The 13,012-nt window shown below is 43.4% G+C and overlaps 1 protein-coding gene across 1 annotated transcript; it reads left to right on the top strand.

The window, feature by feature from the left end:
* Nucleotides 1-3,599: 3,599 nt before the first annotated feature.
* On the top strand, nt 3,600-12,000 carry LOC105893556 (NACHT, LRR and PYD domains-containing protein 1 homolog). The gene is made up of 9 exons (XM_031562952.2): nt 3,600-3,811; nt 5,055-5,134; nt 7,540-7,674; nt 7,825-7,869; nt 8,234-9,965; nt 10,378-10,461; nt 10,590-10,640; nt 10,985-11,152; nt 11,833-12,000. The coding sequence occupies exons 2-9, from the start codon at nt 5,119-5,121 to the stop codon at nt 11,936-11,938; spliced, it is 2,337 nt and encodes a 778-aa protein (XP_031418812.1). The 5' UTR covers nt 3,600-3,811; nt 5,055-5,118; the 3' UTR covers nt 11,939-12,000.
* The last annotated feature ends 1,012 nt before the right edge of the window (nt 12,001-13,012 follow it).

Genomic DNA, 13,012 nt, shown 5'->3' with positions numbered 1-13,012 from the left:
CTGCTTGGTATAGTGTTTACTTCCTTCTAGCCTTTTGCAAATTAAAATGTTTGGTTTACTTTAACGATCAACTACCGCTAACATTGTGTTATACACCTGCGTGGAGGAAGTCTCTGTTGCGCTTTGAGAACAACATCATTCGTGTCTCATTTACAGAAATCAGGGGACTTGATTTGTCATACATCATGACCGTGAATCTCTCTAGCATCTGGAATTTCTCTCAGATTGACACTCAGATGCTGGAAGGGAGGATGAGCTGCGATGCGCTCCAAAGGCAGGGGTCACTTGTCTGCTACTTAATTGCCATGCTCGCCATGCTGTCGTTTTCCCGATGCCACAGAACTGCGAAGTACAGTCAGTCACTGTTAAATTCTGTTCTCCTCTATCCATGTTGATATGGAATATGTTTCCGTCATTCATTTAACATTAATAAAAGGTCCCTCAAAATTCTGTGATGCTGATAAGCGAATAGTGGCGTCCCGTGCCGTGCCAAACGCCACCAATGTTTTGGCACGTTGGATGTAGGCTAGAAGATCAAGTAGCTTTCCAACCAAGATCGCAACAATATCGGTGTCAACCGGATTCTTCACCCCCCTCCAGACTGTGCCGTGGACAATGATGCGGGTGTCGGCCTCTTTGTGGTTTCACTGACCCATTACCTGTTCAGATCCTATGGATACCACTGACATTCCTGGAAACAATTAAATCACAAAGCATTACAGCTTAAAACAGTTCAGCCATACATAAATTCAATACAACTAACCGCATGTGATGTATAACGTTCTGTCAAGGGGCCATTGGAACTTCCTTGCCTTGGACGTCAGAAAAGAAAAACAGTTCAGACTTATTGTCAGGGTCTGGTAGAAACATCATCCAGTTCTTTGGAAGCTTTGTTTGGCCTGCTATTTTCCTTCTGATCCCCTTGGCCTCTTTTCTCTCTCCTCGCGTCCTTTAGGGCTGTTAGAGACATGTGTGCAGTGCCGCCGCTCCCATAACGCGCACTACGCGCTGTGCGTAGGGCACCAAGTCCTGAGGGGGCACCAAAAAAATAGGCAACTGAAAAATCATCATAGTTATAATAATTATAATGCCGATATTATTTCAGTATATAAATATTAGGCACCTTTTAGGCATGTATATTACAAAACAGGCAGAACAAGAGGTATATTTAATTGCTCAAAAATAGTAGTTCATGGTGGTTACGATGGTGCCCCCCCCCCCCCCTTCCCCCCTAAAAAAACAAACTCAACTTCCCAAGCTCGCCGTGGGCGCCCTTTCCTATCTCAGTGCCCACACTACATCCACACGTTTGCATTGAGGGAGCTGCTGCTGTGTCCACACTACATCTGAGCTACTGCTGTGTCCCACACTACATCTGAGCTGCTGCTGTGTCCCACACTACATCTGAGCTGCTGCTGTGTCCCACACTACATCTGAGCTGCTGCTGTGTCCCACACTACATCTGAGCTGCTGCTGTGTCCCACACTACATCTGAGCTGCTGCTGTGTCCCACACTACATCTGAGCTGCTGCTGTGTCCCACACTACATCCACACGCTTGCATTGAGGGAGCTACTGCTGTGTCCCACACTACATCCACACATTTACATTTAGTCATTTAGCAGACGCTTTTGTCCAAAGCGACGTACAAGGGAGAGAACAGTCAAGCTAAGAGCAATAAAAAAGCATGGTGTAACAATAAATACTACTTTACATGAGAATTAGAAAAACAACGACCTAGAAAAAAGGAAAAAGAAGTGCAGGAATGTAACTGCACACGTTTGCATTGATGGAGCTGCTGCTGGAGATGGGGTATGAATACCTTTTCCGCGTATTCATCAAACGTCGAAGCTTCGACAGTTGGCAGACAATGAACAATTACTGCGCCATCCAAGACTTTGCAGTCAAACTGAGTGGGTACATCAGTGGCTGCAGACACGTTAGGAGATCAGGCTTGGCACTTGGGAGGCGTTCGTTACCAAACTTGGACAGCGCGGGTGGAAAGGATTGCACTTCATGGCAAGAAGATGGCATGAGGAACTCTCTCATATCCCCATCACGACTCTGCAGTGCAAAATTGGGCAAACAGGTTCAAATTGCTTTGAAGTTGCCTTTTTGTGATTCTTTCGGAAGAGGGGGGAGATTCTTCCTCTTTATTGGGTTATGGATGGAACTTGAGCGATTCAAGATAGCATCTGTGACGTACTTCCGGTATTGCTCCTGGCCAAGTTTGTCAAGTTTCTTTATCGATTCGACTACACTGACATCTGCACAGTCCCTGCTATCAAGAGTGAGTAGTTCGGGGAAGTCGTCAAGAAAAGGATTTCCAGTTTGTCTCACCACGTCACACAGGTTTTTCACTTGCGCACACACACACACACACTTGCCAGTGGAAGGTTTTCTGAGCCGCTCGGCCTGCTTCGTGATTCTGAAAACTCTTCGGGTTGTCCGCGTCCTGACTCGAGAGGAAGTGATCTTCAAACTGGTCTATGAGTCTTACATATAAGCTCTGGACCAGACAGCATCCATCGTCTATAAACAGTAGTTGATGTTTTTACATTACATTACAATTACATATCACATAAGCAAATCTCTCTGTATTAGTGACCGTTATTAAATGAACCATCATTACTACTCTTAGATTGTGTATGGATAAGTACGGCTAGTCCAGGTTCTGGGAGTCCAGGTGGCCGCATTTCAGGTTTTTGTTGAACTGTTCACAGGTCTGGCAGCCAATGATAAGAATGAATGTCAAATTCATGTTGTTGAATGTCAAAAAGTCATTGTCAAATTGCCATAAAATAAATTTGCCTACATAATTGTCCATAGTGCTGTTAATTGTCCAGTCGTTTTGTATTCTAAATCCCAGAAGTGTAGCCTATACACTGTATTCTGTCATCTATTTATTGTAATTGAGGCGGGAAAAAAGGACCAGAATAAAATAGAGTAGGCTAGCCGCTAAGCTACTGTATATGAAATGATGGCTATGCAGTATATAGCGGCAAGCAGCGATGAGGGGGCCAAGCAGGCAAGTTTATATGGTAACCCCTCTCCTCTGGTACCTAGTTTGTGCAACAGAGACACACACACACATATATATATGCATGCATTTACACATACATACAGTAGGCTACACACACACATATATATATGCAGGCACTCACACACACACACACACACACACATATATATATGCATGCACTCACACACACACATATATATATGCATGCATTCACACATACATGCAGTAGGCTACACGCATAGATAACCTACAGCACACATTTAAATATATTCAACTCCAGAAACGAAGAACCATTAAAGGTTGATCACAAGATTGATTAAAGCACTGTTGTTTCCCTGTCCTGCCATAAATCATTATAGTTAATCTTCAAACATTTGACAGGACAAAATGCCACATTTTGTACCTTGAAGTAGCCTATGTCCTTTAAGCAGTGTACATAGGGGGAATTTGCGAAGTGAGCTCTTAATTTACTAGGCCTACGTTGTAGCCTAAAAGGAAGTATGTCCATATTTGGGGAGGCTTCCTTTAACCTTTGTTGTCAATAAGTAGTCTTAACACTTCCTGAAAGAAAATGTTCGAAGACAAACGGGATATAAACTGGGTTGTGCCCCATGCCTAATTACTATTCGGACATGAACAACAGTCCCCGGAGACGTTGCAGTCCCTTCGAAACATAATAACAAACCATCAGTTCTGAATCTGAGAAACACGGAGAATGACAGACAGTGGTTGTTTTTGATTGTAGGCTATGGGTACTTGCACTGCATGCTCACTCTTCAGCAATACGGAAGTAAGTAAAACGATAAAGTAGACAGGCTGTTGCTGAATATCCTAAAAAGCCTTAAAATATGGGTTGTTAAAAGATCTGTCAAGTTTCATATATCTCGTATACTTGCATCGTTCTGCACTGTCGCTATATCGCAAGTTATTGCATTACCAACACATATGAGTGACTAACGTTAGTTAACGGTGTTCCGCAGTAGCAATGTTCTGTACACTTCACCTTTTCAATCAAATTACACATGAATTACATGTGGGAGAATAGAAAGTATAAATGCCATTGCAAACTGTGTCTTTGTCCCCTGTGATCTTCGACAATCACTGTGACAACCACGCAGGTTTACTCGGAGATATATTTAAGTAAGCAGCCTATTATGAAACTCCCGTGGATATTTAAGAATCACGGCTGTGGCAGAATTTTGCACCGTGTAGCCTACAGATATTGCTACCCTCTTCATCCGCGATGTACGGAATATTGTTCTCCATAACGGCGATCCGTACAGCGAGTCAATCCCAATGACAATTGTAATTGTTGTTAAGGGGGAATTGCTCATAACTAAAACAACCAGGGCTTATTTTTTAGACCAAACCCTACCCCCATCGAATAAGACTATTGCTTGTCCTGACATGTAGGATAGTGCACACTCCACCCTACGGAATACACAAAAGTGTACGGGCCACCGTTTGGTAGGTTTGCACATTTCATAAGAAGACTAGCAATAAGACATCGCGTTTAAGCGCATACATTTCCCCATCTTAAATTAACAGTTTGTTTTGTTTCGGCGAAAACCAGTCACTCTCCACAACCAAGAGTCAAAAAGGTCACATGTATAGATCTGAAGTTTATTAAAGTCATTACGCCACAATGAGGAGATGGTGCAATATCTGTAGGCTACACGGTGCAAACATTCTGCCACAGCCGTGATTCTTAATATCCACTCCCTTTTCCTGGAATCCTCTGGGCAAATTCAATTAATCTGGTCTGAGGTCTCCACCACTGCTATCTCCCCCTAAGCATCCAACCTGTTCGGTATTGTTTGTCAGCCATTTTGAGTGAGGCTTTTCATACTTATGAGTTAATCCATGTTCACCAACAATAGAAAATAACCTACAGTGCAGAGATAATATTACAATGAATTGCAGGTACAAAGAAGTAATTAAAACGTTTGGAAATAATCTGAAATGATGCTGGCTAGTTGTCAATGTTGTCAATATACCTGTCCTAAGACGACTAACAGGAATACTTTATTTAGCTCTTAGACGTGATGGAAGCATGGAGGAACTTGTCATAGGCCGACAGGCTCATTGTCAAGAGCGATGGACAGTGGAAACGGTAAGGGTACCGTCAGTTTCATTTGTTGAACTCATGATTCAGCTAGTTTACCTTTCCTGATACCTTTATTTGATTATCAAATACTTGTAGAATATTTCTCATATAGAGCAGGGGTTTTCAACTGGTTTTGTCCCAGGGACCACCATTCTGACTAGAAAGTAATTTGCGGCCCACTGATGTACCTGCACGCGCGTGCGTGTTTGTAACCGCCGCCACGCCCCCTCCCCCCGCACAGATATTCTGCCTATAACACTTAAATATGTGAAATGATCACGGTACATCGCCAGCCGCCGCCACACCCCCTCCCCCTGCACAGATATTCTGCCTACAACACTTAAATATGTGCAGTTATCAGGGTAGATCACTAACCGCCGTCGCCACGCCCCCTCCCCCGCGCACATATTCGGCCTGTATCACTTGTCAGTGTAATTTCTTAGATATTTTTCACGATATTCAAGTGTAATCTTGAAATGTGTTGAAATATCAAAGCGAATTTATAAAAATGAATAAAATATCAATGGTGAACTGATCAACATAGGCTCATGTCGCGGACCCCCTGCAATGCCCTCGCGGACCACCAGGGGGCCACGGACCCCCGGTTGAAAACCCCTGATATAGAGTGACCACAGATATCATGGAGGTAACTGCAGGCAGACTGCAGGCCTATAGTTGCTGTGAAATAGCTATTTGTAAATAACAGGCTAGCCCACCTATGTAAGATGCATGTACATCATTTTACAAACCTTAAATATGCATGTGGGATAACTATAACAAGTATGTATTGAGGCATGAGCAGGAAGTAGTAGCAGCAGCAGTAGCAGTAGCAGCAGCAGCAGCAGCAGTAGCAGTAGCAGTAGTAGCAGCAGCAGTAGTAGTAGTAGCAGTAGTAGTAGCAGCAGCAGCAGTAGCAGTAGTAGCAGCAGTAGCAGCAGTAGCAGTAGTAGTAGCAGCTGTAGTAGTAGCAGTACTAGCAGTGGTAGCAGCAGCAGCAGCAGTGGTAGCAGCAGCAGCAGCAGTAGTAGTAGTAGTAGTAGTAGTAGCAGCAGCAGTACTAATAGTCACAGCAGCAGTAGCAGTAGTAGTAGTAGTAGTAGCAGCAGCAGTACTAATAGTAACAGCAGCAGTAGCAGTAGTAGTAGTAGTAGTAGTAGCAGCAGTACTAATAGTAACAGCAGCAGTAGCAGTAGTAGTAGTAGTAGCAGCAGCAGTACTAATAGTAACAGCAGCAGCAGCAGTAGCAGTAGTAGCAGTAGCAGCAGCAGTAGCAGTAGTAGTAGTAGCAGCAGCAGCAGTACTGATAGTAACAGTAGTAGTAGTAGCAGCAGCAGCAGTAGCAGTAGTAGCAGCAGTACTAATAGTAACAGCAGCAGTAGCAGTAGTAGTAGTAGTAGTAGTAGTAGCAGCAGCAGCAGCAGCTGTAGTAGTAGCAGTACTAGCAGTGGTAGCAGCAGCAGCAGCAGTGGTAGCAGCAGCAGCAGCAGCAGTAGCAGTAGCAGTAGCAGTAGTAGTAGTAGTAGTAGCAGCAGCAGTAGTAGCAGTAGCAGTAGCAGTAGTAGTAGTAGTAGTAGCAGTAGTAGCAGCAGCAGCAGCAGCTGTAGTAGTAGCAGTACTAGCAGTGGTAGCAGCAGCAGCAGCAGTGGTAGCAGCAGCAGCAGCAGCAGTAGCAGTAGCAGTAGTAGTAGTAGTAGTAGCAGCAGCAGTACTAATAGTAACAGCAGCAGTAGCAGTAGTAGTAGTAGTAGCAGCAGCAGCAGTACTAATAGTAACAGCAGCAGTAGCAGTAGTAGTAGTAGTAGTAGTAGCAGCAGTACTAATAGTAACAGCAGCAGTAGCAGTAGTAGTAGTAGTAGTAGTAGCAGCAGCAGTACTAATAGTAACAGCAGCAGTAGTAGTAGTAGCAGTAGCAGCAGCAGTAGCAGTAGTAGTAGTAGTAGTAGCAGCAGCAGCAGTACTAATAGTAACAGTAGTAGTAGCAGTAGTAGTAGCAGCAGCAGCAGTAGCAGCAGTAGCAGTAGCAGCAGCAGTAGTAGTAGTAGTAGCAGTAGTAGCAGCAGCAGCAGTACTAATAGTAACAGCAGCAGCAGTAGTAGTAGTAGTAGTAGCAGCAGCAGTAATAGTAACAGCAGCAGCAGTAGTAGTAGTAGTAGTAGTAGTAGTAGCAGCAGCAGTAATAGTAACAGCAGCAGCAGTAGTAGTAGCAGCAGCAGTAATAGTAACAGCAGCAGCAGCAGTAGTAGTAGTAGTAGTAGTAGTAGTAGCAGCAGCAGTACTAATAGTAGCAGTAGTAGTAGTAGCAGTAGTAGCAGCAGTAGTAGTAGTTGCAGTAGCAGTAGCAGTAGCAGTAACAGTAGCAGTAGTAACAGCAGTAGCAGTAACAGGTGCCTGTTATTTCATGTCTTTTTAAGGAGGTGGCACAGGGGAGGACCTCTCTTCTGCACTGGGGGTCAGCATTTTAAGTAGCCATGGAAGCCATGTTTCTGCCCCAGTGCTGTCAAACAACAGTGTGCAAGGAGATATTAACATATCGTACAACTGCTCTGGTAGGTTTACAGTTACTTTTCATACATTAACATATCGTACAACTGGTCTGGTAGGCTAACAGTAACTGTTTATAAATGAATGCTGCATTGTGCTGGATGTTAACTTTGGGTTAATCTAGCTCTCATGTTTTTCTTCTTTATAAAATCCAGGTGCTGATTACTCTGCTCCCGCTGCAAAATCTAAACCTCACACAGGTAAGGACAACATTAAGACACCTTTACCTGACACAGGTAAGGAAAAAATTAAAACACCTGCACCTGACACAGGTACGAAATTAAAATCACCTACACATGACACAGACAAGCAATTAAAAAACACCAACACATTATATATATGTAACAACGTAAAAGCACCAACACATTCTACATGTAAGAAAGTAAAAGCACCAACACATTCTACATGTAAGAAAGTAATAGTTAACTAGAAATTCATCCAAAGGGTGCAGACCTCCACCAAGACAAAATCAAAGTCAACCTTGGCGGAAGTAATTATCATGACATTGCCGTAATGCATATATGTATAATTGAATGTATGTCCAAATTTCTGTTTTCCTTAAAGATGCCAAGTCTGTTATCCTGGTCTACAAGGAGTCCATTCTCCCTGAGTATCGAACAGTGCAGGAGTATAACTCTCTTGCTGGTCAAGATGTACTCCTAGTGGATCGCTACACTCAGCTGCTAATGGTAGAGAAGCACCGACGACAGAAAGACAGGGTGGAGGAGATCAGTGCCAGAGGAGAGACCCTCCATCAGGTCCTCACCACCAGAGACAGTGAAGCATACCAGAGGATCAGTGTGGACCAGTTCTTCAGCCCCATGGGCAATGGGGAGATCCCAAGGGCCGTCCTTCTGCAGGGACACTCGGGAATGGGCAAGACCTTCACTGCCCAGAAGATCATGCATGACTGGATGTCGGGGACTCTTTTTGCTAGCACCTTCGATGCCGTGTTTCACCTGAAGTGTAAGGAGCTCAACCTCTGTACGCAGGAGAAGAGCCTGATGGAGCTCCTCAAGCTGGAGTCGAGTTTTCAACCAGCCATGGAGGAAGTGCTCACCAAATCCCCCCAGAGGGTCCTCTTCCTGATCGATGGCTTTGATGAACTCAGATTCTCCCTGGATATTCCCAGATTGTTACTTCCCAGCGATTCCTTCACCAGGGCTCCAGTTGAGACCACCTTGAGTGCTCTGCTGCAGGGACACATCCTGTCCAAATCCTCCCTGCTGGTCACCTCCAGGTCCACTGCCTCAGACAGACTAAGCAAGCTGCTGAAACGGCCTCAGCGTTATACAGAGATCCTGGGCTTCTCTGAGGAGGGGGTACAGGAGTACTTCCAGAGGTTCTTTAAGGATGAAAAGCTCTTCTCTCAGGCTTACAACTGTGTAAGATCAAATGAATCTCTCTTTGCGGCCTGCTTTGTCCCCATCATCTGCTGGATTGTTTGTACAGTTTTGAAGGAGCATTTTGAAGAGGGAACAGATGATCATATGGAGCTGACTACAACCACTTCTGTGTTTGTGCACTTTGTGTCCACTCTGCTGGAGCATCACTGCCAGGGTTTGGGTCAGCCTGTCCCCACTCTGCTGAGAAGCCTGGGTCAGCTAGCAGAGAGAGGGATACTGGAGCAACAGGTTCTCTTTGAAAAGATGCAGGTTCTGGAGACGGTTTCAGATCCAGCCAGTGTTCCCTTCCTGTGCAAATTCCTGCTGAAGAAGAATGTTGGAAAGAAAACCATGTTCAGTTTTATGCATCTCAGCTTCCAAGAGTTTTTCACAGCTCTTTTCTACGCCACGACAGATGAAGAGGAGGGTCGGAGAAAAGTAGAGAACCTGCTCCAAAGAGTAGCTAGTGGTCATCACCACCTCCTTCCGGTCATTTGGTTTCTGTTTGGCCTCTCAAATAAAGAGTTGGGCAGCACACTGACCGAGACTCTTGTTCTCTCAGTCTCTCCTACCATGCATACCCAGCTTGAAGAGTGGTTTCTTAGATTTAACAGTGAAATTGCTGAAAACCATAACATGGTTGATGGATATTCCTTATCTCAGGAAAGAAGTATTGATATTTTCAACTGTTTGTATGAGCGTCATGAGGAAGTGTTGGCAAGGAAAGCCATGGAGTTATGGGAAAGTTTTCGACCTTACGATATTGCCCTCAGCAAAACCGACTGTTGGGTGCTGCGGTACTGCTTTCAGTACTGTCCAGAAATCAGATGTCTGCATCTCACCGACTGTAACATAACAGCAGAGAAGCTGAGGATGCTGAAACCAGTGTTAAGCAGGTGTAAGGAGCTGAGGTGAGTCTTGACTCATTTGTGTTTAGCTATAACCAAATCATGGCATGGGCCTCAAATTAAATATTGTTATTGTTATCACATCCAGAGATTAATAACATTGTTATTGTTCTCTTATCCAGAGATTTTCCTTGTTCTTTTGCTGCTACCCTGCCTTTTGGCTTGTTTTCTTTTATTACTTCTAGCATTAGGTTTATATGTATTTAGTAATAATAAGATAATTATGTTTATATTTATTGTTTGTTATCTAGTTCACTATTGTACATCCTAAAATGGTAATCAGATATCTCATCTTCATTCTCCTCTCAAAACAAATATCACCAAGATCCTTGTAATTCTTGTCACCAGTGAACAAATATAAGCCTGTTGTGCCAGTTTGAAATTGTTATCTGCTCTTCTCCTCTTGTTTGATAAGATTACAAGTGGTTGATCTCTCTGATGATGATGTTAAAGATTTGATCCCCTGTCTAGGGGAAGGGAAAGCCCTCAGGCAGCTACAGTAAGTTTCTTACTTCTGTGGTTTCTCGATAAAGCAAGTTGTTCTTGGCCGTTACCTGAGGTAAATAAACAATTATTTATTTAATTTGTTGGGTCTGTCATTATCTTGTTTTTCTTAATTGGGCACAGTTTAGGGAAGAGCACCAACCCTTGGGAAGATGACCCACCAGCTATTGCAAGGTAACAGACGAAATAATTGTACTATATACTTGTGTTGCAGGACCAGTGCCTTGACACTATCTGATAAGAGTTTACTCCTTGGATTAGAAGTGGATTAGAAGTGTACTGAAAACTTAAAACAGCACAGCTACGCCTACAGCTTCAGCTTTAACCAGAGGCTTTCAATCTTCCTTCAGGAGGCATTTGGGCTGGTTTAGCTGTCAGTGCAGGAATCGGCCATAGTCCTTATTTAACCATGGTTGTCTCCACATGGATACGCTAATTTCCACATAGTACTTCTAGCTAACCATAACTATGTTTTTAAATTATATAAATTTTAATTCCTAATAAATGTTTTCACACAGGTTGATAAAAAGCAAACTCGAAGACGAGGGTGTTCGAAAGATTCTGGACAGTCTTTACAAGCAGTCATCTTTGGGTTCCTTACAGCTTGAAGCATTGTCCGTCACACTGAGCACTGTGGAAGTCCTCTTTGATCTTTTCCAGAAGAAAGCGTTTGAAAACAGTGTGAGGTAAATTTGAGTTACCACTTCATGTTAGTAGATGATGCACCAGTGGCAGCCATGTCTGATCAGACTGATTACTCCTGGGTTACTACCAGTTAGTACGTACAGGATAATGTATAGTCCGACGATCATTATCGAAGAATAAATCCCGCCGGGACGAACAGGACCCCGACGTGCATTATATGGTTACTTGCAAAAACAATAGAAGACATTCCTCCAAAAAAAACTCTTTTTAATTATTTTGTTGCCGTTTCGTGAATTCCGCTAAGAAAAAAACGGTTCTTCACGCAAATAGAACTTTAAAGTTTCAGGTGTTGCGTAGCAGCCCCTTACTTGCTGACTGCAAGTAACAATTACTTTCGGTTACGTTAAATGACCGGACTACTTGCGGAATGATATGAAAGATGTGAATTAGATGGCCAAAACCCATTGCCAATGATAGCGGTCATTCATTTTTTGCAGCGGTCATAATACAGAAATTACAGACCTGTGAACTTTGGGGTTATCCCTTTCAAATCAACAGAACTTTTTGGAACATTCTGAAAAGCCGTATAATAATCCTGGGTTACTACCAGTCAGTACTACTGGAGTTACTAGCAGTCAGTACTAATGGTTTACTAGCAGTCAGTACTCACACGGTTACTACCAGTTTTTAATCCTGGGATGTCTGTAATATGTTTTGACAGTTTTGAGGCAGTCCAACTGACTGACGCTGAAGATGCTTATCTAAGGGTTTTCCTGCTCAAGATCCAGAAAGATTTGTGGCCCGAAGATTCTGATTGTGCAATGTAAGTCCCACCACCGTCTAACATCATCCATGTGCATATTTTGCACAGTAATCTTGATGCCATTTAAAGGGGCAGACATCAGTAGAAGCCGGTGATAGTGGATATTGTAAGTTAGTACTTAACTCGCACTTACAGTAGTCACATTCCTGCATTTATTTTTTATTTCTTATATAAAATTGTATTTATTGTTACACTAGGTCACACATGCTCGTAGCTTGATTGTTCTCTCCTTTGTATGTCACTTTGGATAAAAGCGTCTGCTAGATGACCAAATGTAAATGTAAATGTAAATGTTGTTACCAGATGTTACCAGATCTCTGCTGAGTGTAAGCTATGGTGTATGGGCCAAGAGATCAGTGAAGCACGGAAGAGGCTTAAGGGCTTCTTGCTCAGAATGTCTGCTGAAACAGAGATGGCCACCATCAACTGGAGAACATTTTTCCACTGTTGCTCAGCAGAGAAGTATGTTTAACCATTTACTCATTTGTGTTTTAGTTTCTTGTAAAAACATTTAGAGTTCTGCCATCTGTTGTGTTTATGTCTCATGTTGTGTTTACGTCTCATGTTGTGTTTATGTCTCATGTTGTGTGTGTGTGTGTCTGTCTGTCTTTCATGGCAGTCAGGAGACAGGTGAGCATGTAGATGCTCTGATGTCCTGCCTGAGCAGAATGCCCGGTCTGGAGGAGGTATCGATAGAAGTGACCCTCCTGGACGAGTCCTGGGCCACTGGATTTCTCCAGCTCTTCCTGGCCTGCCCCCACCTCAAACACATAACGTAATGTGAACTCTAATAAACACAGGTCAGCTCTTTTAGTATTGCAGTGAACTGTCTGAGTGTGTTAATTGTGTTTTCCTCTTTCTGTTATGCCAATGGTTATTTCAGGTGTTCAGTCCACACTGCTGACAAAGGGTCTCTAGATGTGTGTGTGGAGAACTACAACGAGATGCTGTGGTGAGACAGAAAGAAGGTCATGTTGCTGAACTGGTAGAGTAGGGCACATCACATCATAGACCTGCACAAAGTCACATCATAGACCTGCACACAGTATGACATCATAGACCTGCACACAGTATCACA

Source organism: Clupea harengus, chromosome 25, assembly GCF_900700415.2.
Source record: "Clupea harengus chromosome 25, Ch_v2.0.2, whole genome shotgun sequence".
NCBI lineage: Eukaryota > Metazoa > Chordata > Actinopteri > Clupeiformes > Clupeidae > Clupea > Clupea harengus.
The sequence above is the reverse complement of the archived record's forward strand: the minus strand, read 5'-3'. Positions and strand labels throughout refer to the sequence as shown.

Coding starts and splice junctions, on each gene's coding strand:
- LOC105893556 (XM_031562952.2), top strand. Junction 7,675..7,824: donor CATATCGTACAACTGCTCTG/GTAGGTTTACAG, acceptor TATAAAATCCAG/GTGCTGATTACTCTGCTCCC. Junction 11,153..11,832: donor GCGTTTGAAAACAGTGTGAG/GTAAATTTGAGT, acceptor ATGTTTTGACAG/TTTTGAGGCAGTCCAACTGA.